The sequence below is a fragment of the Cucurbita maxima genome, unplaced genomic scaffold (genome assembly GCF_002738345.1).
Source record: "Cucurbita maxima cultivar Rimu unplaced genomic scaffold, Cmax_1.0 Cma_Scf00027, whole genome shotgun sequence".
Lineage (NCBI taxonomy): Eukaryota > Viridiplantae > Streptophyta > Magnoliopsida > Cucurbitales > Cucurbitaceae > Cucurbita > Cucurbita maxima.
This window is the reverse complement of record NW_019272043.1, coordinates 3253770-3277554: the sequence shown is the minus strand read 5'-3', so window position 1 is coordinate 3277554 and position 23785 is coordinate 3253770. Positions and strand designations below refer to the sequence as shown.

The 23785-nt window shown below is 38.5% G+C and overlaps 4 protein-coding genes across 6 annotated transcripts in view; 2 read left to right on the top strand and 2 right to left on the bottom strand.

Annotated features, from left to right (window-relative positions):
* Positions 1 to 350: 350 nt before the first annotated feature.
* Positions 351 to 4108, top strand: LOC111499562 (BEL1-like homeodomain protein 7). Its single transcript, XM_023151151.1, has 6 exons — positions 351 to 712; positions 928 to 1006; positions 1329 to 2257; positions 2386 to 2765; positions 2842 to 2902; positions 3179 to 4108. The coding sequence occupies exons 3-6, from the start codon at positions 1382 to 1384 to the stop codon at positions 3869 to 3871; spliced, it is 2010 nt and encodes a 669-aa protein (XP_023006919.1). The 5' UTR covers positions 351 to 712; positions 928 to 1006; positions 1329 to 1381; the 3' UTR covers positions 3872 to 4108.
* A 544-nt stretch (positions 4109 to 4652) lies between these two features.
* Positions 4653 to 11020, bottom strand: LOC111499891 (protein CHROMATIN REMODELING 35-like). The gene is made up of 8 exons (XM_023151610.1): positions 10733 to 11020; positions 10557 to 10628; positions 10229 to 10383; positions 9182 to 9732; positions 8027 to 8209; positions 7537 to 7698; positions 5008 to 6749; positions 4653 to 4929 (listed from the first exon to the last, which is right to left on the bottom strand). Exons 3-8 carry the CDS (start codon positions 10233 to 10235, stop codon positions 4926 to 4928), a joined length of 2649 nt encoding a protein of 882 aa, XP_023007378.1. The 5' UTR covers positions 10236 to 10383; positions 10557 to 10628; positions 10733 to 11020; the 3' UTR covers positions 4653 to 4925.
* A 1533-nt stretch (positions 11021 to 12553) lies between these two features.
* LOC111499549 (SUMO-activating enzyme subunit 2-like) lies at positions 12554 to 19657 on the top strand. The gene is made up of 11 exons (XM_023151125.1): positions 12554 to 12920; positions 13016 to 13105; positions 14364 to 14447; positions 14534 to 14752; positions 15338 to 15439; positions 15989 to 16447; positions 17011 to 17240; positions 18422 to 18515; positions 18617 to 18799; positions 18877 to 18974; positions 19059 to 19657. The coding sequence occupies exons 1-11, from the start codon at positions 12888 to 12890 to the stop codon at positions 19402 to 19404; spliced, it is 1938 nt and encodes a 645-aa protein (XP_023006893.1). The 5' UTR covers positions 12554 to 12887; the 3' UTR covers positions 19405 to 19657.
* A 793-nt stretch (positions 19658 to 20450) lies between these two features.
* LOC111499554 overlaps positions 20451 to 23785 on the bottom strand; it is a 4149-nt gene continuing 814 nt past the window's right edge. Inside the window, exons 1-4 of one of the 3 annotated variants that reach the window (XM_023151138.1) lie at positions 23159 to 23774; positions 22550 to 22997; positions 21885 to 21931; positions 20451 to 21785 (exon numbers count right to left, since the gene is read on the bottom strand). In XM_023151138.1, the coding sequence (XP_023006906.1) occupies positions 20829 to 21785; positions 21885 to 21931; positions 22550 to 22868 (1323 nt within the window). In that variant the 5' untranslated portion in view covers positions 22869 to 22997; positions 23159 to 23774 and the 3' untranslated portion in view covers positions 20451 to 20828. Of the gene's footprint in view, positions 21786 to 21884; positions 21932 to 22549; positions 23775 to 23785 lie in introns of those variants that run through there. The other 2 variants (XM_023151136.1, XM_023151137.1) reach the window with 2 other exon arrangements.

Sequence of the window (23785 nt, the reverse complement as noted above, 5' to 3'; positions counted from 1 at the left end):
TTTGAACGTTTAGAAATATTATATTCGCACTTAATTTAATAAGACAATAAATGAAAGAGATATTTTAGAAAAACCCACCCACAAGATTTTTTTTTCTTAATTGTAAAAAAAGAAAAAGAAAAAAAGGGAAATATTTGAGGGGTAGAAATATAAATACATTAAAAAGTAGGACCACAAATGCAAAAGCAGAATAGTTGGAACAAAATGACAAATAGAGTGATACGAGCACCAAACCAACGATTGCTTGGAACCAATTAAAATTTTTCCCTCTTAAAAAAACAAAATAAAAAATAAAATGAATAAATAAATAATGTATGGAGCAGTAAAAAACCAGAGCCTCCATGCTCATGGGATGAGAGAGAAAGAAAGGGAAGGCTAGAGAGAGAAAGGGTTTTTTGGGGTTTAAGAAGAAGAAGTAGAAGAAGAAGAAGCCATAGGTCCGTCCACCAACTGGTAGTTAGGGATTAAGCTTCTTAACCAAACGCGGCGTTATCGGCCAGGAAGAAGACGCGGAAGACGAAGAAGAAACAGCGGGGATTTGAATTTGTTCAAGCAGAGGAGCAAATAAAAGCAATCCACAGCCACAAAAAGAGAGGCGTCTTTTTTGGGGGATGGAGAAAAGGGAATTAAAGTCATCATTTAGAGAGAGAAATCAAGAAAAAAATCGGTGTTACTCTCACGTGGGAAATGATGCAAATTATAGATAAGAATCGTATGGTTTTAAATTTTTAGATCGTCTTCAAAATCGAAGTCCATACACTTCTCTCTCTCTGTCTCGCTTTTCTTCTGTTGATTGTTCTGGATTTTCCGCCCCTGTTCTTTCTTTAAGTCCATTGATGTTCTTGTGTTCTTTCTGGTGTTTGGAATTCTTCCATGAAAAGTAAGATTTGGTGTTTTGTTGGTATTTGGGATTTACTTGGGATTCAGATTTTATGCTCCGCCGATCGGGTGCTGTTTTCGAGCTTTTTTGTTCCCTTCCACGGCGGCAACCGTCGCGGATTTCTGGGTATTTATATTATCTTAATCTATACTTTTCTTTCTTTATTCATCTATGAACTTAAAATATTCTATTCTTAGTCTCTCTCAATATGCTTACTACACTCTGCTTGAGTAATCAGTTCTGCATGCAGGTTATGAGTAGCTCTATGTTGTTTCTTTGTTTGTTTTCGTTTTTTTCTTATGATTGTTCTTGTGGGCTTCGAGAAATTTTTTGTGAAGAACTGTGGAATTAAGAACCCTAGAAATTTTCGATTGGTTGAGTTTTGTTTTTTGTTGTTTGTTGGTATTCAAGTGAGCTTTGATTCATTGATGGCTGAAAATTGTGTTAGGTGACTACACTACTTGGTTTCACCACTAAGTTCTGAATTGAGAGGGAAAATCTATGGCTACTTACTATTCTAGTTCGAGTAATGGAAGGGATGCTACTCCTATCCTCTACTCGAGAGGAGCTTTGATCGGTTCGTATGAAGACTCGTCGATTCTTCCCCGGAATATGATGATGCATAATTCTGGGATGTACATGGATTCATGTCCTTCACAGGGAGACAATGGTTGTGGTCAGATAACGTCGGTTGGAGCAGCGGGAACGAGCCAACAACAGCAGGAGTTTTTGTCGAATCTCGGTGGTTCGGAGATTGCTGAGCATGATTTCAATACATGGAGAGGAGAGGGAAGGAGTGAAATGGTTGGTGCGAGCTCGATGCGTGGCCCGACCAATGTTCTTCATGGTGGGCAGAATTTGCAGGGTCAGGGGTTATCCCTTACTCTTAGTACACAAATTCCATCTGGAATTCAAATGCCTTCAATTCCTTATAGGAATTCGGATATGGGTTTAGCTTCGTTCTTGAGTCCGAATCCAACTAGTTCAAGCGACGATGGCTGCAGAAATGGCAGTTCTAGAGATGAGCAGTTGACAAAGGGGGGATTATCTCAATACAGTATGATGTCTACAATTGCGAGAACGATGCCGAACTCGAAGTACCTTAAGGCAGCACAACAACTCCTTGATGAAGCTGTTAATGTCAGGAAAGCTTTGAAGCGACCTAATAATGAGAGAAACCAGAGCTCACATGAGCATGAAACTAGAAGTGGAAAGAATGGTGATGCAGGAACCAAAAACGACGGTTCGATGGTCACTGCAAGCGGAGCGTCTTCGATCCCTCAAGAAACTGGAAGCAATTCAACTTGTGAGCTCTCTCATGCTGAAAAGCAAGATTTGCAGAACAAGTTGACAAAGCTTTTATACATGTTGGATGAGGTAATATACTCTCTTATATTCTCTAGATTAGATGAACACATTCGATTCAGTTTTCCGTTGTAATAGTTTGTGACACCGACTTATTCCGAAGTACGAGCTCAAGGTGAACTGGTGATCTTGTTTTGTAGGTTGATAGAAGGTACAATCAATATTACCACCAAATGCAGATTGTGGTATCATCATTTGATGTTATAGCAGGATGTGGGGCGTCTAAGCCATATACTGCACTTGCACTCCAGACTATATCTCGTCATTTTCGGTGCTTGCGGGATGCAATAGCTGGTCAAGTTCGAGCTACCCGTAAAAGCCTGGGAGAGCATGAGAATTCTGGAAATGACAAAGGGGTTGGAATCACCCGACTCCGGTACGTCGACCAGCAGTTAAGGCAACAAAGGGCTCTTCAGCAGCTTGGTATGATACAGCAGCATGCATGGAGGCCTCAAAGAGGGTTGCCTGAGAACTCTGTTTCGATTCTTCGTGCTTGGCTGTTCGAGCATTTCCTTCATCCGTAAGTCTCGAACATTAGTATTTCGTTTTATGTTCTCTCTGTTGAACCAAAATTAAACCTAGTACTACATTTCCAGGTATCCAAAGGACTCTGATAAGATCATGTTGGCAAGGCAAACAGGATTGACTAGAAGTCAGGTAAAAACTCCATAACTGGGGAAGTAGAAACATGGCACTAGAAAGATTTTGGATAATATTTTGAATCAATTTGTTTGATATGTTGGAGAAGACCAAACCTTGTATGTCTGAAAAGATGTGTCAGCTGGAAGTAGGTACATGTCGTGGAGGCTGACGATTTAGCTCCAAAATCATCTTCACATTTTATTTCTCCACATTGTCTATATTTACCTCGAGTTTTGTTGTACTGTCATGTGTACCGATATTAAATTTGATGTCGTCGATGGGCTTGTGCAGGTCTCTAATTGGTTTATCAATGCACGCGTGCGTCTTTGGAAACCTATGGTAGAGGAAATGTACAAGGAAGAGGCAGGCAGTGCAGAAATGGACTCTATATCATCATCTGAAAATGTTGGCAAGGGAACAAAAGGAGATAACAGGACCTTTGAGGATAATAAGGAGGAGGATCTGCAACAAAGTACAAGTTCAACAGCCACCGAAAGATGTAGCACTGGAGACATTATCGACTTAAAATCCGATCAAGCCTCTAATCTTGGAAATTCAGGTTCCACCAGACTAGCTAGTTTCCAAAATGGTGCTCACATCGAAGCCCAAAACGAGCTGGTAAAGTCGAGGGAGGAGCTAAGGCCTAATGTAAATAACTCTAATTTCTTTCCTGATGCAATTGTCCAGTCTCAGGCAGGAAGTGACAGGTTTATGGCTGCCGCTGCTGCCTATCACATGTCTGAACTGGGAAGGTTCGGGGCAGTTAGCGGGGTATCGCTTACACTGGGCTTGCAGCATTGTGAGGGTGGTGGCATACCTATGCCCACTGGGACACAACATGGTTTTGCAGCCATGAGAGGAGACGAAATGTACAATGCTGCAGCGTCTTCTCTTGGGGACACAGGCCATTTTGAATGTGTAAACGCTGGTAACCCACAACCGAGGTTCGGCCCTTCTCATCTTTACCATGATTTTGTTGTGTAAAAGTGCAACTGTACAAGATTGCTGGTCTGCATCATATACTTGATGATATATATGTACCCAATGAAGGAGCAAAGGAACATAGATTTTTCTGCAATAGAACATAGGCTGTTCCTTGTAGCATTTCCTTGCTTGCAGATAAAAAGAATGATTTGTGTCCTCCATATATGATATATGGAAAGCAGCAAAAAACATATTTGTTATATATATCATGTGTAGTTGATTGGAAGGTTAGCCATATTTCGTCTGTCTGCATATGATTCAGTCACTGCCAAACTTTGATTTCCACAGGAAATATCATCATTTGAATAAATGTGAAGTGATTTTGAATTTAAACCTTCTATTACATATCTTTTTAAATCTCCAATTTTTATGCTTTTTGTCTATTTTATTGTAATCTTTTAAGTGTTTTTATAAGTGTACTAGTCTTATTAAGAAACATTAGTCACTTTGAGCATAGCTCAATCAATAAAAATATTATATTTTCGACCAAGATTTGAATCTCGATAAACTGACTCAGATGTATATGCTTCAAACCGACTCAATTCAGTTGGTTCAATCCGGTTTTTCAGTTTTAACATGCATCCATTACTCGAATAACTAAGGAAGCAATCAACGTAAGTAGACAACTTCAGCTAATATTCTACAGATTATAATGGGTATAGAGCTTTACCTTTGAGTCCTTCAATTTGGAAGTCCCGCATTCAGTTCAAAAGTGCTTTCATTCTTAGCTCCCCAAGTGTAATCTGTAGCTCCTTGATTCAAACTTATAAAGATAGGTAGCATAGAAGGCAAACCGTAACTGGAATTAACAGTACCAAGATTTTGTTACCAAAAAACCTATAGACCAGTGGGATCTATAGGAGGAGTTAGTTGAGGTTCCAAACTCCATTTGCCGTGAACAATATTCAGGCACGGCGGTGGTCATGCTATACAAGTCAATAAAGAAAGCCAACTAACACCACCATGGCTATTTGCCCATGCTCTTTACAAAAACAGGAAAAAGGATCAAAATGGTCTTATGAAGGGCTTTGATCAGACAATTATTATGCAGGGTCTACCTGAAAAGAGTAAAGAACGCAATGTCAGGAAATTCTAGAATTGAAAGTAGCTCAGCTGAGAAAATCAAGCATACTGACCTTCTGTACAGAACTCTGACATCTTGATTTAGAAGTGGGGTTTCTAGAAAATTATCGCCACAATCTTTCACGTCAACAGTCGTCACTTCAAAGTCATGATAGCCACAATACTCGTTCCACTCGAACCACATCTTAGCAATCAGTTCCTTCTTGAAGCAAGCGCTATGATCCCCCTCTTCAGGAGAGTCAGCAGCCACCAATCTATAAGCAAAGACTTTCTTAGTTTGGCCAGGACGGAAAGCACGACCAATTGCTTGGCGGGTCACTGATGGATTCAGATGAACATCCAAAATAATGATACGCGATGCCCCTACTAGAGATATGCCTTCCCCACAGGCCTTAATGGAACCAAAGAAGACTCGAGCATCGGGCGAGTTGTTGAAGCGTTCCATCGACCATTCCCGATGCTCAGAAGTTGTTTCACCAGATATCATGAAGGTTTCTTTTCCTGGACTCCAACCTTTCTTCTGCACAACCAATCTCTCCATGAATTTCAAAGGGAGCAGGTATTGGCTGAAAACCAGCAGCTTCTCCCCGGTAGTGGCACACAAATTCAGCATGTTAAGAAAGAATTTTGCCTTCACTCCATCTTTAACGTCCAGCTTATCAATGACCTCATCTATTTTGTCATCCGTTACAACAGCATTCACAGAGAAAACATTCAACTTTGGGTGTAAATAAACAGCACTGCCGGCAGAGCTTATTTTGAACTTCCTATTGAACTTTTTAACTTTTTCTCCTTCGTGCTTCTGTTTAGAAGTGAGATTCAACACCACGGTAAAGTCGACCAATCCAGGGAGCTCATCGAGAAAATCCCCTTTATAGTAATGCAAAATCTTACTGGTCATTTCACGTAAATCATGGATGACACTCACTTTCCTCCTGAAATCTTTATCCTTTTGAAGTGTATGTTCCACCAAATCATAAAAAGCAGAATCAACACCTGTTTTGAACTGCTTCCTCACACCAGGTATATCCACTCTTGACATGATGCGCTTGATGATAGGTCGAGAAGTTTCGGATCTCATGAACTTCGGTCGAACAAGATTCACTATATTGAATACCTCTTTAACATGGTTCTGATAAAGGGTTCCAGAAAGAACCACTTTTCGTGGAGTTCTGACTTTGGCAAGAGCTTGCAAAATATCAGTGTTCTCATTTCTTGGAGTATGCCCCTCATCTAGAATAAGAATGGTAGGAACCTTGAGCAATATATTTTGACATGCAGTTGATGATGCATTGGTTTCAACCTCACAGACGATTGTGGAAAATTGTTTGTATCCTAAGAACAGAATACTCTTGTGCTCGACCCACTGATTCAGTACTGTCAGCTGTTGAGCCCTATTATCAGCTTTAACAGAATAGAAATCATAGAGTGGAATATCTTCCACTTGCCAAATCTGAAACTCTTTTTTCCATGTAGCCAAGATTCCTTTGGGAAGCACAACCAATGGTCTGGCCTGTGGATACTTGGCTAAAAAACTTTGCATAAAACTGATTATCATAAAGGTTTTTCCAGATCCAGGAGCGTGAGCCAAAATGCAGCCTCCAGGATTGTCAGTTACCAAGTTGCTTATAAGGAAATTGAAACCTTCCATTTGATGAGGCTTCATTTGCTTCATATGCCTAGGGTGTGCAGAAATTTCAGTTACAGTCAAATCATCTTCTGAAATTTTAACTTCAAGGTCACCTAAATCTTTGTTGCGAGATTCAGACATGTATGTTCTTGTGCTCTTCTTACCCTGGAAAAGAAATATGAATCATTGCAAGATTAAGTTCACAGAAGATGATAGAGCTGATAACAAATGTAGATCAGAAACTATTCAGGATTTTTCAAAATTATATCACTCGACATGACATAGCTAGTAATGTCGATCCAAATTCACAAACAACCTACTATCACTTGACATGACAGTGACATTTAATAAGGATCCTATAATTAGTGAAAAACTAACAAAACAATCTACTATTCAATTCAAATAAGCTCTTAAGGAATCAGACAAGTTTAAAATTTAATATTACAGCAAAAAAAAAAACGAAGAAAATCCAGGTCTAGCTTTTGTTCGTAGTGTGGAAATTGTAGTTGTGACTTCTTTTTCCAACGCACGAATTGTTCGCGCTTATTATCCGAGTATAAACTCGATAAAAGCTTCATTCAATTATATATCTATCGCATCCTCGATGTTACATTTGAGACTCAAAATCAACATATACCAATGCTACATTCAGAGGGCGACAACAAAACTGCTACCCACGAGCTTATGGACCACAATGTAAATTATTCCGCCCCGCTTTTGGCACGTATAAGTTCATATAACAAAGGCAAGGAAACTTGGTTTTCACACAATTGAGATGCCATGTTGCAAACCTGCTAATTTTAATAAAAATATCACCCTCAACAGAGATCCTTGAATTACAATCCTATCTCAAGTACATGAGGAGCGAGCCAAAACCATTCAACTGTTTAACTTTACATGTAAGCACACTAATATGCAATAAGCTACATAAGTCGGCAACAGAGACACAAACCTTGTTGTACTGAAACTCAAAAATGGTCTCAATTCCTCTGCCAATAACCCCACAAATGCGACAAACATGACCAAGATCCTCCTTCAAGAGAAAAGAATGATCACAGTCCGTATCATCTGTAGTTTGTTGATTAGATGATGAATCTATAGCGACATCCAAGTCCTAGAAGAAGTTAGAATTGCAAGAATTATAAGTTTTACAAAAACAAGTTAAGTTGTTAAAAAGGGCAATGACAATAAATGAGTAAAATTCTACTTTAACACAACATGCACAAAACTAGGATCTTTCTTTAAACAAGTAAAAAAAAGATCACCAATATTTGATAAGCTACAGCAATATTCAATATACAGACTAGCACATTAACCCAAATAAGCTGCACTCATTCCATTAGAAACTAAGGGTTTATAATTAGGAATTAATACATTGCAGACTAAAAACCAGAACTGAAGGAAACTGCAGGCACAGAGACCTATATATATAACAACAATACCTTGGAACATTCCAATGCCATTTTCATATCGTTCCAAATATCTTCAAGACCATCTTCTTCACTGTTAGCCTGTTCGCTGTCCTCATCCTCTTCTATACCGACGTAAACACCTCTGTCTTTCTTACTTATAGTTTCACTTTCACCAATAGGAGTTGCTTCCTCCCCATTTGAAGCCCGGCGTCCCTAACAAGAGAAATCCATCCTTAGAACATACATAAATTATCTTCAACTCTAAACTTCAATAATATAATTTCATAAGGCACTGCTTTTAGACACTGATCAATAGGAGTAATCAATGAACGATATTGAGATTATAAAATGTTGTAGAAATTTCCATCATGCTATCAGTTTTCATTCCACATTCAGAATTAGTTCTAGAACACGTACCAAAAGCCTGAATTAACTAAATTTTTCATTGGTTATGAGGTGAAATTTCTTGTGGAAGATGTTCGGATTGGTATTCATCCTTTAAGATTTTATTTCATAAAAAAATTTACTTATCAGATTGAAGTTCTCTCAATTGCCTCTTTCATTTCTGATCCACACAAAATTGGCATTTTCTTCTGGAAGAATTTCAACAATATGGATTAGGAATTGTTTCATGCTCTGCCAAAAGAAAGAGAGAAAAAGGAAAACACAAACAAACAACAACAATATGGAATTAGGTATGATGTCCTCAATGCCTATTCTCCAAACTTTTTGGAGTAGAGAGGTAGCCAACTGATTTCATCTTTTGCTAATCTGCATTGTAGTTGGAGTTCATCCTCGTAATTGCCTATCATTTCATAAGTTCTTAAGAATGCATAGTCCTCTTAACAATTTGGTTGTATCAATTTTTTTCAAATTAAATATTCTTGTTCTATTAAAAAAGAAAAAAATTGAAGCTACTAGATAGATGTTGTGTGAGATCCCACATCGATTGGGGAGGAGGACGAAGCATTCTTTATAAGGGTGTGAAAACCTCTCTAGCAGACACGTTTTAAAAACCTTGAGGGGAAGCTCGAAAGGAAAAGCCCGAAGAGGACAATATCTACTAGCAGTGGGCTTGGGCCGTTATATGTTGGTTATATTTATTTTTAACAGTGGATGTGTCACAATATTCAATTTCATATATATGTTTAAATTTACAGTTACATAGATGTCTGGAAAGCTTACCACTACCACTTTGTCCTTGAAGAGACTTTGTCCAGGTGGTCCAGGCAGAACAACCTCTTGAAAAGGATGTATACGCCTCGGAACATAGCTTTCTTCCTCATCAGAATCAATTATTACAATAGGCAATTGTGATTTCTCAACATCATTGTCACGAACGTCAATGGCAGAATCATCCTCCAAATCAATGAGATTATTATGAACCAATTGGGAAGCTTGATGATCCATTGCCTCTGTACACTCTTTACTTCTCCCCAGACCAAATAACATACTCGACAGCGTAGGATACTTGGCAATGTAAGGACTTAAAATTTGCATCTTAGACGAAACAAGGACTTCAATCTCTTTAGTGACACTTCCAAACTGACCACAATCCAAGCTATCGATCAAATTATTAATGGCAAACGGATCAGAGTAATCAATTACTTTCGCCGAGTTCTTCATTTTGTTTTGTCTCGGTGTGTCACATTTTTGGGCAGAAATGGTGGTGGTGCCAGGGAAATCTTTTCCATCAGTAGATAATTTTAGTCTCTTACGTCTCTCGTAATACAGTCCTGACCACAATGGATCGCACATTATCGGTATCTAACAGTAGCAATTCAAAGAACTTAACAGAATAAGAACAAACATCCTTCAATGGGCACATATTCAGGCTTAGCAAAGAAAAACTGAATTCAAGTGTTTCTCATTAAAAAAAAAAAACAATAGAGAACTAAATTCAACAATATTGCACCAGGAGAAAGGAAAAGGAAAATATTAGACGAAAAAGGCTATATTGAAAGAAAATAAGATCAGTATCAAATAAAGCTATAACTTGAAGTGTGAAGTATATAAAGCAAAAGTTCCTAAACAATATATCCGGTATTCATTACATCAACAAAACAATGACTATTTTTCCACAGATTATTCTAGTTTAAACAACAAATGCCTAACATGATCTTCCACATGATTGTAAAACCAAGAATGAAATAAATTACAAAACAAAGGTGCTTCAATCTCTTGAAACCAACAAAGTATGCCCAATTATTTTGTTTGTTCGAAGAACCTTACCGTACATTCTGATACAGCAATATCAGATCATACTCAACAATTCTTCACACTTCACGCACATATATCCCTTCTCTAACGTCCTGGGTTCATCAACAAAAAATTTCCACCGAGACCATTGCCAAACAAGTCATATTCACACAAGAACAGCACAACCCCTGCAATAAAAATCGACATAAAGAACATGCAACATTGCGCTAGACATAACCAAGTGATTAGAAATAACCAGAACACTAAAAGAATCAGCATCGTGAAAAAACAGTCCGGATTCACGCAACCCACGAGGGAAACCAAAAAAAGAAACCCCCATTTGTGGAAGAGGAAAGGGTACCATTTGGAGTGGCGGAGATATTATGGGAGAAGTCGATGGTCGCATCCATGGTACGTTCAAGTATAGCAAACACTGAGCATTTCCACAAACACACAGAAGCAAAGATTACATAACAGAAAGAAATATAAAACAACCGAACAGAATCCGCCGAGTAAGTGCATACAACAACAACTGACCTCGAGGAAAACGGAGGCTAACAAATTTGATCAATCCGAGCAGAAGAAGAAAGTGAGAACAGAGTTAGAGAACCCCGATTTCAACGATTTAGGGTCCGATCGAAAGGGAATCAACTCACATTTTAATTCAACTCGATGAGGAGCTTTCTCGTTGAACTTGACAATGGAGACAGAGACAGAGAATCAAAGCATGCGTGAGATGAAGGAAATGGGAGAACGAAGGGTCTGCTCCGCTCTGCTGCTCGGACTGAGGGCGTTTCCGACTGTAGCAAAACGGCGGCGTTTCCACGGTGATTGACGAGGGAGAATGTGATATTGTGAACCAATCAAAATTCAAGAAGATTGCGACGGATCAAGTACACGTGGCTTGCCGAGTCAGTCCTTATTACGTCAGCTTTCTGACTCAGACGACACGCCAGCAGAGATTAACATTTAATTTTTTTTTTCTTTGGTTAAATAATTGCAAATTTTGAATTTTCAACATTGGGTATAAATGTTTTCTTAATATAATATATCAGTTAGATTATGTCCTGTCGTATTTATAATATATTTTAAATATGATATAATATATTTTAATATCTAATGTATAATAATATATATTTTATTATATTTGGATATCATAAAATGTTTAAATATATATTCCACTCAAATCTCATTTTTATTTTAATTCTTTTTTAGTATTTCAATTTTTTTTTCTCATCTATATTTAATATATAAAATATTTATGTGAACGTTTTAATGATCTAAAGTTGTATTCTTATTCACGGTAGAACAAGTTTTGTCCATAAATATAATTAGACAAGTCAATCATTTAGGAGCGGTTCGTAATTACAAATGGGTCAAGCTTATTTTACCCGTGTAATTATATCTTATACCTTAAGTATCATTAATTCTCTAATAAATAATTTGTTTATAATTTAACGGACGCTTTTAGGGTTAGTGAAATGGTGAGATCGTATTGTTCGAGTCCTAGCTTTAGGAAATTATTCATCTATTTACCCTATATAAGAATAAATAAATTTTATATCGTAAATTTATGTGAAATATTAATCTTCTTACTCAACGAATTTATAAAGAGGCATGTCGAATTGATGAGGGGAATGAAATATTTCTTATAAGAGTGTGAAAATCTCCCTAGTAGATACACCTTAAAACATTAAGGGAAAATCCAAAAGAGAAATGACAAAGAGGATAAATATATGCTAGTGTTGGACTTAACGGTTACAAATGGTATCAGACCTAAATATCAGACAGTGTGTTGACGAGGACGCGAAGGGGGTGGAACCTCCCCCTAACGAACTCGTTTTAAAATTCTAAGGGGAAGCCGAGAGATGACGATATTTGCTAGCAGTGGGCTTGAGACTCTCAAGGGGTGAAAAAACTCTTTCTGACGGGCTCATTTTAAAACCTTGAAGTCTCCCTAACAGACTCATTTTAAAACCTTGATGGGAAGTTAAAAGAGAATAATATCTACTATCGGTGAGCATGAGCTAGCTAAAAGTCTTTTGACTTTAGTTTGTGCCACGACGGCCAATACTCCTTGCGCATGGAGTATAAGTGTAGTCAAAGACGAGAAGATTTCGTGAATACTAGGGTAAAAAAAAATCTAAGTTAAATTATAAATTTTGTCTTTATAATTTTAAGAAAATTACAAGATAAACAAGTTAACTTTCTCATTTACCAAATTTGTAATTTTAACAGAAAAAAAAGTTATATATATATATATATTTTTCCCAACAAGTTTACAAATTAAATTTAGAAAATAAATAATGAAAAAGAGGAAGAAACCGACAAGCAGTCGGTTGAAATTTGCTGAGCTCGACCAAACTTCGAATCCAAAATCCAAACACCATCGATTGAGAAAAAAAAAAAAAAAAAAAAAAAAATTAGCGAAAGCTTCAGAGATCGAGAGTTCAATGCTGACTTCTTTTTATATATCGTTTCCGTTTAGTATTTGGCGCTTCCTTCAGCCGCCCCTCTCTGCGAGAATCCCCCATTTGGGCTCACCACTTGGGCGACTCTTTACAGTTTTCCACTGCTTCCGCCTTCGATTCTTCCCCAACCCCTCAAAACCCTTATGTAATTTATGTTATTTCTCACTTCTTTGCGTCTTCTCTAACCCAATTTTCCATTGGACTCTCAATTCCCCCCTCCAATGGCTTCCCAGCAGCACTTATCCACCATTAAGGTCTTACCCTTCAACCATTTCTCTTTTGAATCTCTTTTTTCCGCTTAATTCCACTGTTTTCTTCCCATTTCTCAACTGGGTTTTTGTTTTTGTAGGGCGCCAAAGTGCTCATGGTTGGCGCGGGAGGAATCGGATGCGAGCTTTTGAAGACTCTTGCTCTCTCGGGGTTTCAGGACATTCATATTGTAATTTGGTTTCTTCTTCCTCCTTTTTTTGTTGTTGGAATTCATTGTTTGTGGATCGCTGTTCTTGGGTTTTGTTTTACTCATGATTTTGGTTCGTTTTTGCTGAGAAATTTGAAGAACTTTGGTGGGTTGGGGCTTAAATGGGTTAATGTGATTGCACGTCTCTTTTGGCTGAGTGATGTTTATGGATGAAATGAACTTTGTTATTCGTTTTCGCCATCCTTGTCTTTTGTTTTGCTTGTCCCCCGCAGGGATGCTCAACCATTACTGTTTTGTAAATTAGTAATTTCAGGTTGGTATAGAATATTTCATTTTCCCCCTCCTCCAAAAGATATGGGGGGTAGAAAGAAGAAATTCTTCCACTCCTAGAAGCATTACGTTTTTGTTGTTATGGCACTTCAACGCGTAGTTAAGTTTTTTAATCCAACGGTTGAGAGCTACTGCACTTGGAGAACTAAGTTGCAACTGATTTTGTAACAACTCAAACCCACCACTAATAGATATTGTTCTCGTTGGAATTTCGCTTCTGGACTTCCCCTCAAGGTTTTCAAACAGTTATGTTAGGGAGAGGTTTTCATACTCTTATAAGAAATGTTTCGTTTTCCTCTCCAATCGATGTGGGATCTCACAATTCACCTCTCGTGGAGTCCCAACGTCCTCGTTGACACACCACCTAGTGCTTGGCTTTGATACCATTTGTAACAGCCTAGACCCACTGATAGCAGATATTATCCTCTTTAGGCTTTTACTTTCGAGTTTTACCTCAAGGTTTCTAAGATGCGTCTGCTAGGGAGAGGTTTCCACACCCTTATAAGAAATGTTTCGTTCCCCTCTCCAATTTGATATGAGATCCCACAAATTTTCTCCTCTTTTCATATATAGTAATCTTCATTCTTGGAGATTCTTGAGATGTTCGTCTCTTGATGGTTGATGCATTCAGGTTTATATGTAACTACTTGATATTTGTATTCTAATAATGACGGGTTTTCTATGCTTAATAAATGTTATTTCGGTATTTTATATCGTGCAAGTGAAGCTTTGTTGGTACCTCTAATGATTGTCTATGCAATTTTCTTTAAATTTAAAGGCTTGATATATATTAAATGTTTTCTAGTGTGCATTTAAATTTTTTAAGCTCACTTTGAGAGGTTCAATAGTGATATTGAATATGGTCTACAGTGGTTGATCAACTGTGGGTTTGAGTGTGTTTTTGTTTTTTGCTATGCACTCATGTGCACTACTTAATACTCATTTTCAGATTGACATGGACACCATAGAAGTCAGCAACTTAAATCGACAATTTTTATTCCGAAAATCTCACGTAGGGCAATCAAAGGCTAAGGTAAGGAAATTTCATTTTTCGTCTCATGGTGGCAATTCAGTTTCTGTTTCTGAATGTCTTACATATGTTCAATTTTTTTATGTTAGGTCGCTCGAGATGCTGTCTTAAGATTTAGACCTCATGTTAGCATAACCTCGTATCATGCAAATGTCAAGAATCAAGAGTTTAATGTAGATTTCTTTAAGCAATTTAGTGTTGTTTTGAATGGACTTGACAACTTAGATGCGAGGCGACATGTGAATCGTCTATGCTTGGCAGCTGAGATTCCCTTAGTCGAAAGTGGGACCACTGGATTCCTCGGACAGGTGTTCTGTTTTTTCAATTTTTTTTTCAAGAAACTTTATATTGTGAATATTATGCTCGTAAAGCGTATCAGATCCTTGTGCATTTGCTTTACTTTAAGTCTTCCCCTGGAAACATTGGCACGACAATGTTTAAAGCGGTGAAAACTGAAAAGAGTGGAATATGTATCTCTTGTGGATCTGCCTTGCTAGTCCTTGAACTATAATGATATAAAGTACGAACGCTCATCCAAATTCATTATAATTAATGTTTAAAGAAACGAATATGAGTTGGTACAATCATTGGAAAGTGAGCACTAGGTGATTGAAATGTTGAAACTATGTCAAGAATTAAGAACCGTCTTGTAAGACGTTTATTGTGAGACTAGTTGAGGTGGATACGTGTCTCGAATACCAATGTTTATAGTTAAATATTAAAAAAAGTTTAGAGTCGTAAGTATGGGTACTCATAAGGCTTGTTTGCGCTCGTCCCTACTCCCTAGTCTATGACCTGAATAATACTGGCTAATTTTAAGTATGGATATCCAGCTATCATTTTGCTCGTTCATCTCTATTGGCTAATTTTGAATGTGTTCTTGGTCGGCGCAGGTCACAGTTCATGTCAAGGGCAAAACAGAGTGTTACGAGTGCCAGCCAAAACCGGCCCCAAAAACATATCCTGTCTGTACGATTACTAGTACTCCGTCAAAGGTACTAACAAGTGGTTATGATCTCTATGTTGTTCTCTTAAGTAGTCTTCTCCGAGACCGTACATTAACCATCTATTTTCTTGCTTGTACTACTCGGTGGTGAAATCATTGTTATGTCTGATGAAGGTGTTACACGTGTTTGAACTTTTGGTAATAACGTCTCGAAAATAGAGAGAACTAATAGAATAATGGCTGACGACTAAGGTTATGTATTTATATATAACATCCTGCCTCTGTAACGAACAACTGCTAATACAATTATACAACTAAAACAGCCTAATAATATCATCATTAGCTTATTCAACCATGGATTAACTCGTTTACTACACTCAATAATTGGGTAGTTGAATATTTAAGGAATACATGATCATAACTTTATTCACTGTTAAGTCTCAGCTCATTGAGCGACGGATTCGTCGTTCGATCGCATATTCTTTCCTTAGGTTGTGCAGTTAGTCCTTACTTTTTACTATTTGGTTAACTATGAAGTTCGATACTACGAGTTTCTGCTTTTGTTATGTAGTCTAATTTGGTTGTGTGAACTTTACAGTTCGTTCACTGTATCGTTTGGGCGAAGGATCTACTTTTTGTGAAGTTATTTGGAGATAAGAATCAAGAAAACGATCTAAATGTGCGTTCAAGTGATCCAGCAAGTTCTTCTGACCACGCTGAAGATGTTTTTGAACTTAAAAAGGATGAAACTATTGAGCAGTATGGAAGAAGAGTGTTTGATCATGTATTTGGGTACAATATTGAAGTAGCTTTATCGAACGAAGATACTTGGAAAAATCGCAATAAACCTAGGCCTATTTATATTAGGGATATCCTGCCTGAGGAACCAACTAATCAGAATGGAAACATGGACAAAATCTGTGCCACTGATGAACAATCCTTAATTTCTGCTATGACATCTATTGGGATGAAAAATCCTCAGGAGATATGGAGTCTTATGGAAAATTCGAGAATCTTCACTGAAGCTATCGTACTTTTCTTCACGAAAAGGAAAAAGGTTTCGTTTTGACTCCTTGTTTTGTGAGTAAAATCTTTAGATTTCTTGTTTGTGAAATCCCACATCGGTTGGGGAGGAGAACGAAACATCTTTTATAAGGGTGTGGAAACCTCTCCCTAGCAGACGCTTTTTAAAAAGGGAAAGCCTAAAGAGGATAATATCTGCTAGTGGTGGGCTTGGGTCGTTACAAATGGTATCAGAGCCAGACACGAGGCAATGTGCCAGCGAGGAGGCTGAGCCCTGAAGGGGAGTGGACATGAGGTGATGTGCCATCAAAGACGTTGGTCTCGAATGGGGTGGATTTGGTGGGGGTCCCACATCGATTGGAGAAAGGAATAAGTGCCAGCGAGAATGCTGGGCCCCGAAGGGGGGTGGATTGTGAGATCCCACATCGGTTGGGGAGGAGAACGGAACACCCTTTAGAAGGGTGTGGAAACCTCTCCCTAGCAGACGCGTTTTAAAAATCTTGAAGGAAAGTCCAAAGAGGACAATATCTGCTAGCGGTAGTCGTGGGCCATTATTCTGGTAGACTTTTTGAACTTCATTTGGGATGTACCATGCAGGATGTTGGGAACCTGAGTTTTGATAAAGATGATCAGTTAGCTGTGGAGTTCGTCACGGCTGCTGCAAACATTAGAGCTGCATCTTTTGGTATTCCTATGCATAGCCTTTTCGAATCTAAAGGTATTGCTGGTAATATTGTGCATGCTGTTGCAACGACGAATGCCATTATTGCTGGATTGATTGTTGTCGAGGCGATTAAGGTGCTACAAAATGATTTAAACAAATACAGGTGTGTGTGGAGTTTCTGCATATTGCTCTAAACAAAAAAATGGGATATCTTTTTATGGTCTGTTTCAATCTTAGGGCTTCAGAGATATTATGTTTTTGTAGATGCTTTATTTTCTTGTTATCTGGTTTATTGTTCTGTGCGTGTTCATCGTTTTACACGTCTCGATATTGTTATTTCATTTTTGTGGTGTGTTAATTCTGCTTATAACTCTTGCTTTGTGACACCATGTTATGTGGAGTTCTATGTTCCATTGAACATGTTGTGAGATTCCCCACATCGGTTGGAGAGGGGAACGAAGCATTTCTTGTAAAGATGTGGAAACCTCCCCCTAGTAGACGCGTTTTAGAAACCTTGAGGGAAAACCTAGAAAGGAAAACCTCAAAGAGGACTTGGGCTGTTACAAATGGTATCAGAGCCAGACACCGGGCGGTGTGCCATCAAGGACGCTGGGCCTCCAAGAGGGGTAGATTGTGAGATCCCACATCGGTTGGAGAGGAGAACGAAGCATTCCTTGTAAGGTTGTGGAAACCTTTCCCTAGTAGACGTGTTTTAAAACCTTTTGAGGGGAAGCCTGGAAGGGAAAACCTAAAGAGGGCAATATTTGCTAGCGATGGGCTTAGGCTGTTACAAATGGTATCAGAGCCAAACATCGGGCTATGGGCCAACGAGGACATTGGGCCCCAAGCGGGTGGATTGTGATCCCACATCGGTTGGAGAGGGGAACGAAGTATTCTTTGTAAGGGTGTGGAAATCTCGCCCTAGTAGAAGTGTTTTAAGAATCTTGAGGAGAATCTTAGAAGGGAAAGCCCAAAGAGGACAATATCTGCTAGTGGTCGACTTGGGATGTTATAAATGGTATCAAAACCAGACATCAAGCAATGTGCTAGCGAGGACATTGGGGTCCCAAGTGGGGTGAATTGTGAGATCCCACATTAGTTGGAGAGGGGAACGAAGCATTCCTTGTAAGGGTGTGAAAACCTCTTTCTAGTAGATACGTTTTAAAAACCTTGAGGGGAAGCTTGGAAGGTAAAGCCTGAAAAGGACAATATCCCTAACGGTGGGCTTGGGCTGTTACACGTTGTATTTTGGTGGTACTTTGAGGAGGCAAGAGAGACTATATTGAACTTGCTGTTTGTCTTCGGGTTCCCTTGAATCGAACCTTAACTTGAATATGCATGTAGGATGACGTATTGCCTCGAACACCCTTCGAGGAAGATGCTGCTCATGCCAGTGGAACCTTTTGAACCTAATAAATCCTGCTATGTTTGTTCTGAGGTACATTCAATAGTTATCACTCTCAAGTTCTTTATTCGATTATTTTGCGGAAGTTCACTGCAGATTTATACTTTCGTGCGTATATTATATGATGAAAACAGACACCATTATCGCTCGAGATAAATACAAGTCATGCAAAGCTGCGGGACTTTGTTGAGAAGATAGTCAAGGCCAAGCTTGGTATGAACTTTCCACTTATTATGCATGGAGCTTCCCTTCTTTATGAAGTTGGCGATGATCTTGACGAGGACATGGTGGCAAATTACGCTGCAAACCTGGAGAAGGTCTGATTTGATCGTGAAATGGATTAATCATTGGTCTTTGCCCTATGAAAATTCGAGTCCTTTCACACGTATTTCAGGTACTGTCTGAGCTTCCGTCACCTGTTGTTAGCGGGACGATATTATCCGTTGAGGATCTCCAGCAAGAGCTTAGCTGCAGTATCAACATTAAACATAGGTATTTCTGGATTTCGGATTAAATCATGCTGTGAAAGAAATTCAGATTACAAGAATCATATATATATATATATATACCATGTAGAGACGAATTTGACGAGGAGAAGGAACCAGATGGTATGGTTCTATCTGGATGGCAGCAAACGACACTGGAAAAGGGTGATAGCAGCAAGACATCGTTGGGCAATGGAGAAAGCACCTCGAAGGCGTTGCCCTCGACAACAGATGCTAATAAGAACGATGACGCAGACATCGTTGCTTCTGGAACGAAAAGAAAACTGGAGGAGGCATCTTCAGGTGTCGATGCGTCAAGTTCAGCTAATGAAGCTAATAGCTTGAAGAAACTTGAAGTGCTCGACGACGACAATGACCTTGTCGTGCTCGATGATGATGGGGATTTGGTAACCAACAAGAAGAAAAGATTGCAGTAACTGGATCTTGAATTTAACCGAGGAATGCTAACATAATTTTGTTCTGTTAGGAAGAAATGGTGAGATTCATAGATCTTTGTGTAATCTTTTTGGAGTTAGATGAGCCTTCAATTGTGAGTTCAGATGTGTACCAAACTGATAGAATGTTATATTTCCAAGCATCAGTTTAGAAGCTCTAAGTGATTGGAACACTAAACACAAGCCTCAAACTTGATAGTAAATCTATTAAATATAACTCAACGATTTGATTTGTTTTAGCGGTTGTCATCTGTAACGCTCCAAGTCCAAGATTCATACATGTATTTGAAATTCAAATTTAGTATCTTATGAATTCTACTTGTCTTGAACTATTGTTATAAACCAACAGATATCCTTTCAGTGAATGGAGTGAAGCAGCTAACTTCTAACCTTCTCCTTATTGTAAGTGTAAACAAAGATTATCTATCCAATTTGAAACAATTCTCTACAAAACCTTCGAGTTAAATGGACATCTCTAGACGTTATAACTTGAATCTTATAACTTGAATCTCGGGTATGTGTTAATTTTGCAACCAACCAAGACACCGAAGAACAAAATACAACAATCAAGAACGAAACTTCCAAGAAGACAGTAAGACAAACATCCACGTCTAAATCATAAAAATACACAAACACAGAACCAGACAACACAACATTGTAGAAAATAAAGCTCCAACAATAATGGGACAACAGAAAATCTCCTAAGCTTCTTACTCATGAGCTTGAGCAGATAGACGACAACAAGGCGATCGGTCGTGTTCCTGAACGAGCTGCGTCTGGCCAACGTCACCAGTACACGACTCGAGCTTGGAGCCAGTGAGGTACATGGGTTGCCTAATTGATCAGTCAACTGAACTGGGTCGAGAGTGTTGAACTTCTAATGATATGACCGATTCAATCTTTGTTGCTCCCCACACCTGCCAACAGGAAGTTCTAACTAGTTTTGAAACGTTGAAGCTTCAAAATATAAAATATATGCTTAGAAACATATGCTTGTGATCAGAAATATTAACAAACAAATGGGTGAATGCAGCTCAGAGATCATAGGAAGATTTTATATTGGAATCAGTTTTACTCAAATGAGATCGTGTATAAACAAGAATCCAAAACAAAGAATTTCAACTCATTAACATTTATATATCATATCTTTGATATGTATACAGACATTCAAACTGGAGTTATGAAGTTGACTGGCAATTCCTGTTTTCACGAGACTTTCAACAAGATCACAAAATTTCTGGAAGGCATCCGGATTGAAGGAGCTGCAGCAGCAATCGTCAGCTGCAATGGACGAGGGAACAGAACTTCTTATGGCTACGTTTCCATTGACGAGGCACAGAAGTTGATGGTTCCTGTTTCATGAAACATGACTTCCCAACATGACACGACCGGGATGTTAAAATCTCTCATATTTTGCTAGATTTTGTCCAGAAGAATCCTTTCCTTCTCGTGGAGTGGCTATCGGACATCATTCTAGACGATCCCTTTGAGCCAAAGGAGAAGTGCCGTTTCAAGAAAGGCTTTCCTGAGGAGCTTCTCATGCTAGAACTGGCAGACATTTTGGAACCCCTTTCAGGAAGGGGATTGTTTTTGAAAGGATCGTTTGCAGTATAATCACCATCAAAACCACTATCTGCAATACAGTTTTTGGATTTCTTGTATAAACTCTTACAGTCCATTTCAGCTTTAAGCGCCTTCTCAGATAGCTTCTGCGTATGCTTCTCCCCGAAGGTACAAACTGGACAAGCGGGGTCATACTTGTGAATTTCAGGTGTCATACTCTCCAAGCAATCGGCATGATAAACATGTCCACAGGTTAGTATAGCAGCAACAGAAAGTTCATTGTTAGCAATAATCCTTTGGCTACTCCACGAGGATTTCTCGGTCAACAGCTTCAAGCAAACTCCGCAAGTTTGCAAATCAACTGGGGAAGTTGAAAATTGACTACTAGATCTGCCTATTTTCTCACCGTTAAACCCAAACGAGTCACTATCAAAAGACCACCTTTCTCTATGAGAAGTGGCCATGAGTTCTGAGAAAGCATGTACAGACCAACAATCTGAAGACCCTCCATGTGATTCCCGGACCGATTCATTGCTCCAAGAGGGAAGCCTTGGTCTATCGTCAAAAGCTAAATAGCTACTTGGGGATTTTAATCCTCGGATTCGGCCGTCAGACACTTGACGCAACAGCTGATGTCCTGGAGATCGATGGGAACACCTTGTTAGGGATGAATTAGTTGGAGGCAGATAGCTCTGTGATGACAAAGGAGATGTTGACAAAGATGAAGCTGAAGGCAATGAAAGTGACAAATTTGCAGGAGACTTATATGAAGCTGCGGGAGATTCTGTAGCCTCCTTCACCTGCTTGGACCAGAGAAAATTCATCTCGTGGACTAGGATAACGGGTTTAGAAAACCAGGAAATGCACAAAAAGCTCAACTGGAATAGACCTTATTTTACCTGTTCTAGATTCACATCTATCGATAAATTCCTTGAATTTGATTGACCTGCCAGGAACAAATAGATCGTGTGAGACATGACTATAATAAATAGTGGAGGTGCGTGGTACTGAAACAAAGAATGAGGGTGGAGAGTGAAATGATTTGAGAATGGAGGTAATAATGGGATAGGGTAGGGATTATAGGAAGAATGAGAGGGAGAATTAGTTGAAAGAGAGCAAGTGAAAAAGGTGAGATTGAAAAAGAAGAAAAATAGCAATGCATCAAAGAGGGATTTCAGTTGGTCGTCAGGCTTTCGAACTTAACAAGGGACACCAACCAACCGGTCAGTTTTTCTACAAGACTATAACTGACTTCATTTCATCACTCCTCAGAATGAACTATTGCTGTCATATCTTCATTTATGTTCATGCTTCAATCATTTTAAACAATAATACAGATCTAAATTCTTTGACTAATGAGATCAAAAATAAACTTTAGATAACAGAGGTTGATAATAAACTAACGAAGAGCTCGGTGCATAGAGCAATTGTGATGCATAATGATAAAAACAGGAGACAGAAAAAGGGAAAATCAAATCAAGAATGTTAGGGGAACGAAATCGAGCTCATTATATTCTCAAATTAGAATTTAAGGATTTTTAAATTCTACCATCTGAATGCTTACCTGAACTAGGAGTTCTTAAACTATTAGTTGTGCCTTCTGGCGGTGGGGACTTTTGCCATGTACGTCGTCTACGGAGATGTTCGAGTGGACTTCCATCCTCAGACGCATATGCTGACTCACACTTCGGTTCCACTCTATCATTGCGGCTAACACTATCAGAAAACCAACTTATCGAAGTCTCTTCACCTGCTACCCGTCCACGATTATCCCATCGAAAGCTCCAATTAGGTGAATACCTTATATTCCTACATAAGGTTTCACTCCCAGATCCACTAACTATAGTCTTGTCCCTAGCAGCAACACAACAAACAGACCCCATGCTGGAGAAGGACCAAGACTCAGGTTTATATGACTTCGCCACACGAGTTCCCAAAGCTCTTCAAAATTAGAACTCTGAGAATAACCCCAGCATCATGCCTCTCAAAAAAATACCAAAACTGTATTGTGTCTAAATTCATGATAAACAGAACAGAGTTATCATAAGATAAGATTATAAGGCCAAGGACATTTCAACATACAAAAATCTACCCACAAACCATAGAGCACCACCCAATATTGTCAATGCAATAACATTTGATAAAAAAGCTCGTCCAAAATAACAAAACGAACCTTTTCTAGCTAGAAAAGAATAAAAACTAACGTGCTTCTGAGTTCAGAAAAGAACTCAAGCACAGAATGAATAAGAACCCTTAACGAACAACACAAAAGAGCATCTCCGTAACTGCAGGCATAAAACACAGATACCCAAAAGTTACCCGATAGAGAATGCATTCTTGGATTTTCATTTCCAAACAATAATACGATCACCACAACACAAGAATGTCAAAGTTCAGATTGAAATCCTAACTTCTCCTAGTTCCTTAAGAAAACCTTCCAAAAAAAACCATCCTCCATTATAATGCGTCAACTTTCTAGCTTCCACAAAATGAGTTATGGAACTAATTAATCACAGTGACTGAAAAACACAACCGCACAAAACCAATGGACACGGATTCGGTTCAATCTGTGAAATTTGTGGAAGCTATGAGTAAGTCTAAATCAAAAACCCTAAAATTAGAATCCAAAAAAGAAAACAGAGAATCAATCACTTACACAAGTCAGCGAGATCCGAAAAATTAGCCAAAAATACGCAAATAAATCCAACCAAATGTCACCAAAGAATTAAAGCCAAATCCAAAGAACAAAAAACATAAGAATCACACCAAAAAAAAAAAAAAAAAAAACAAAAAAAAAAAA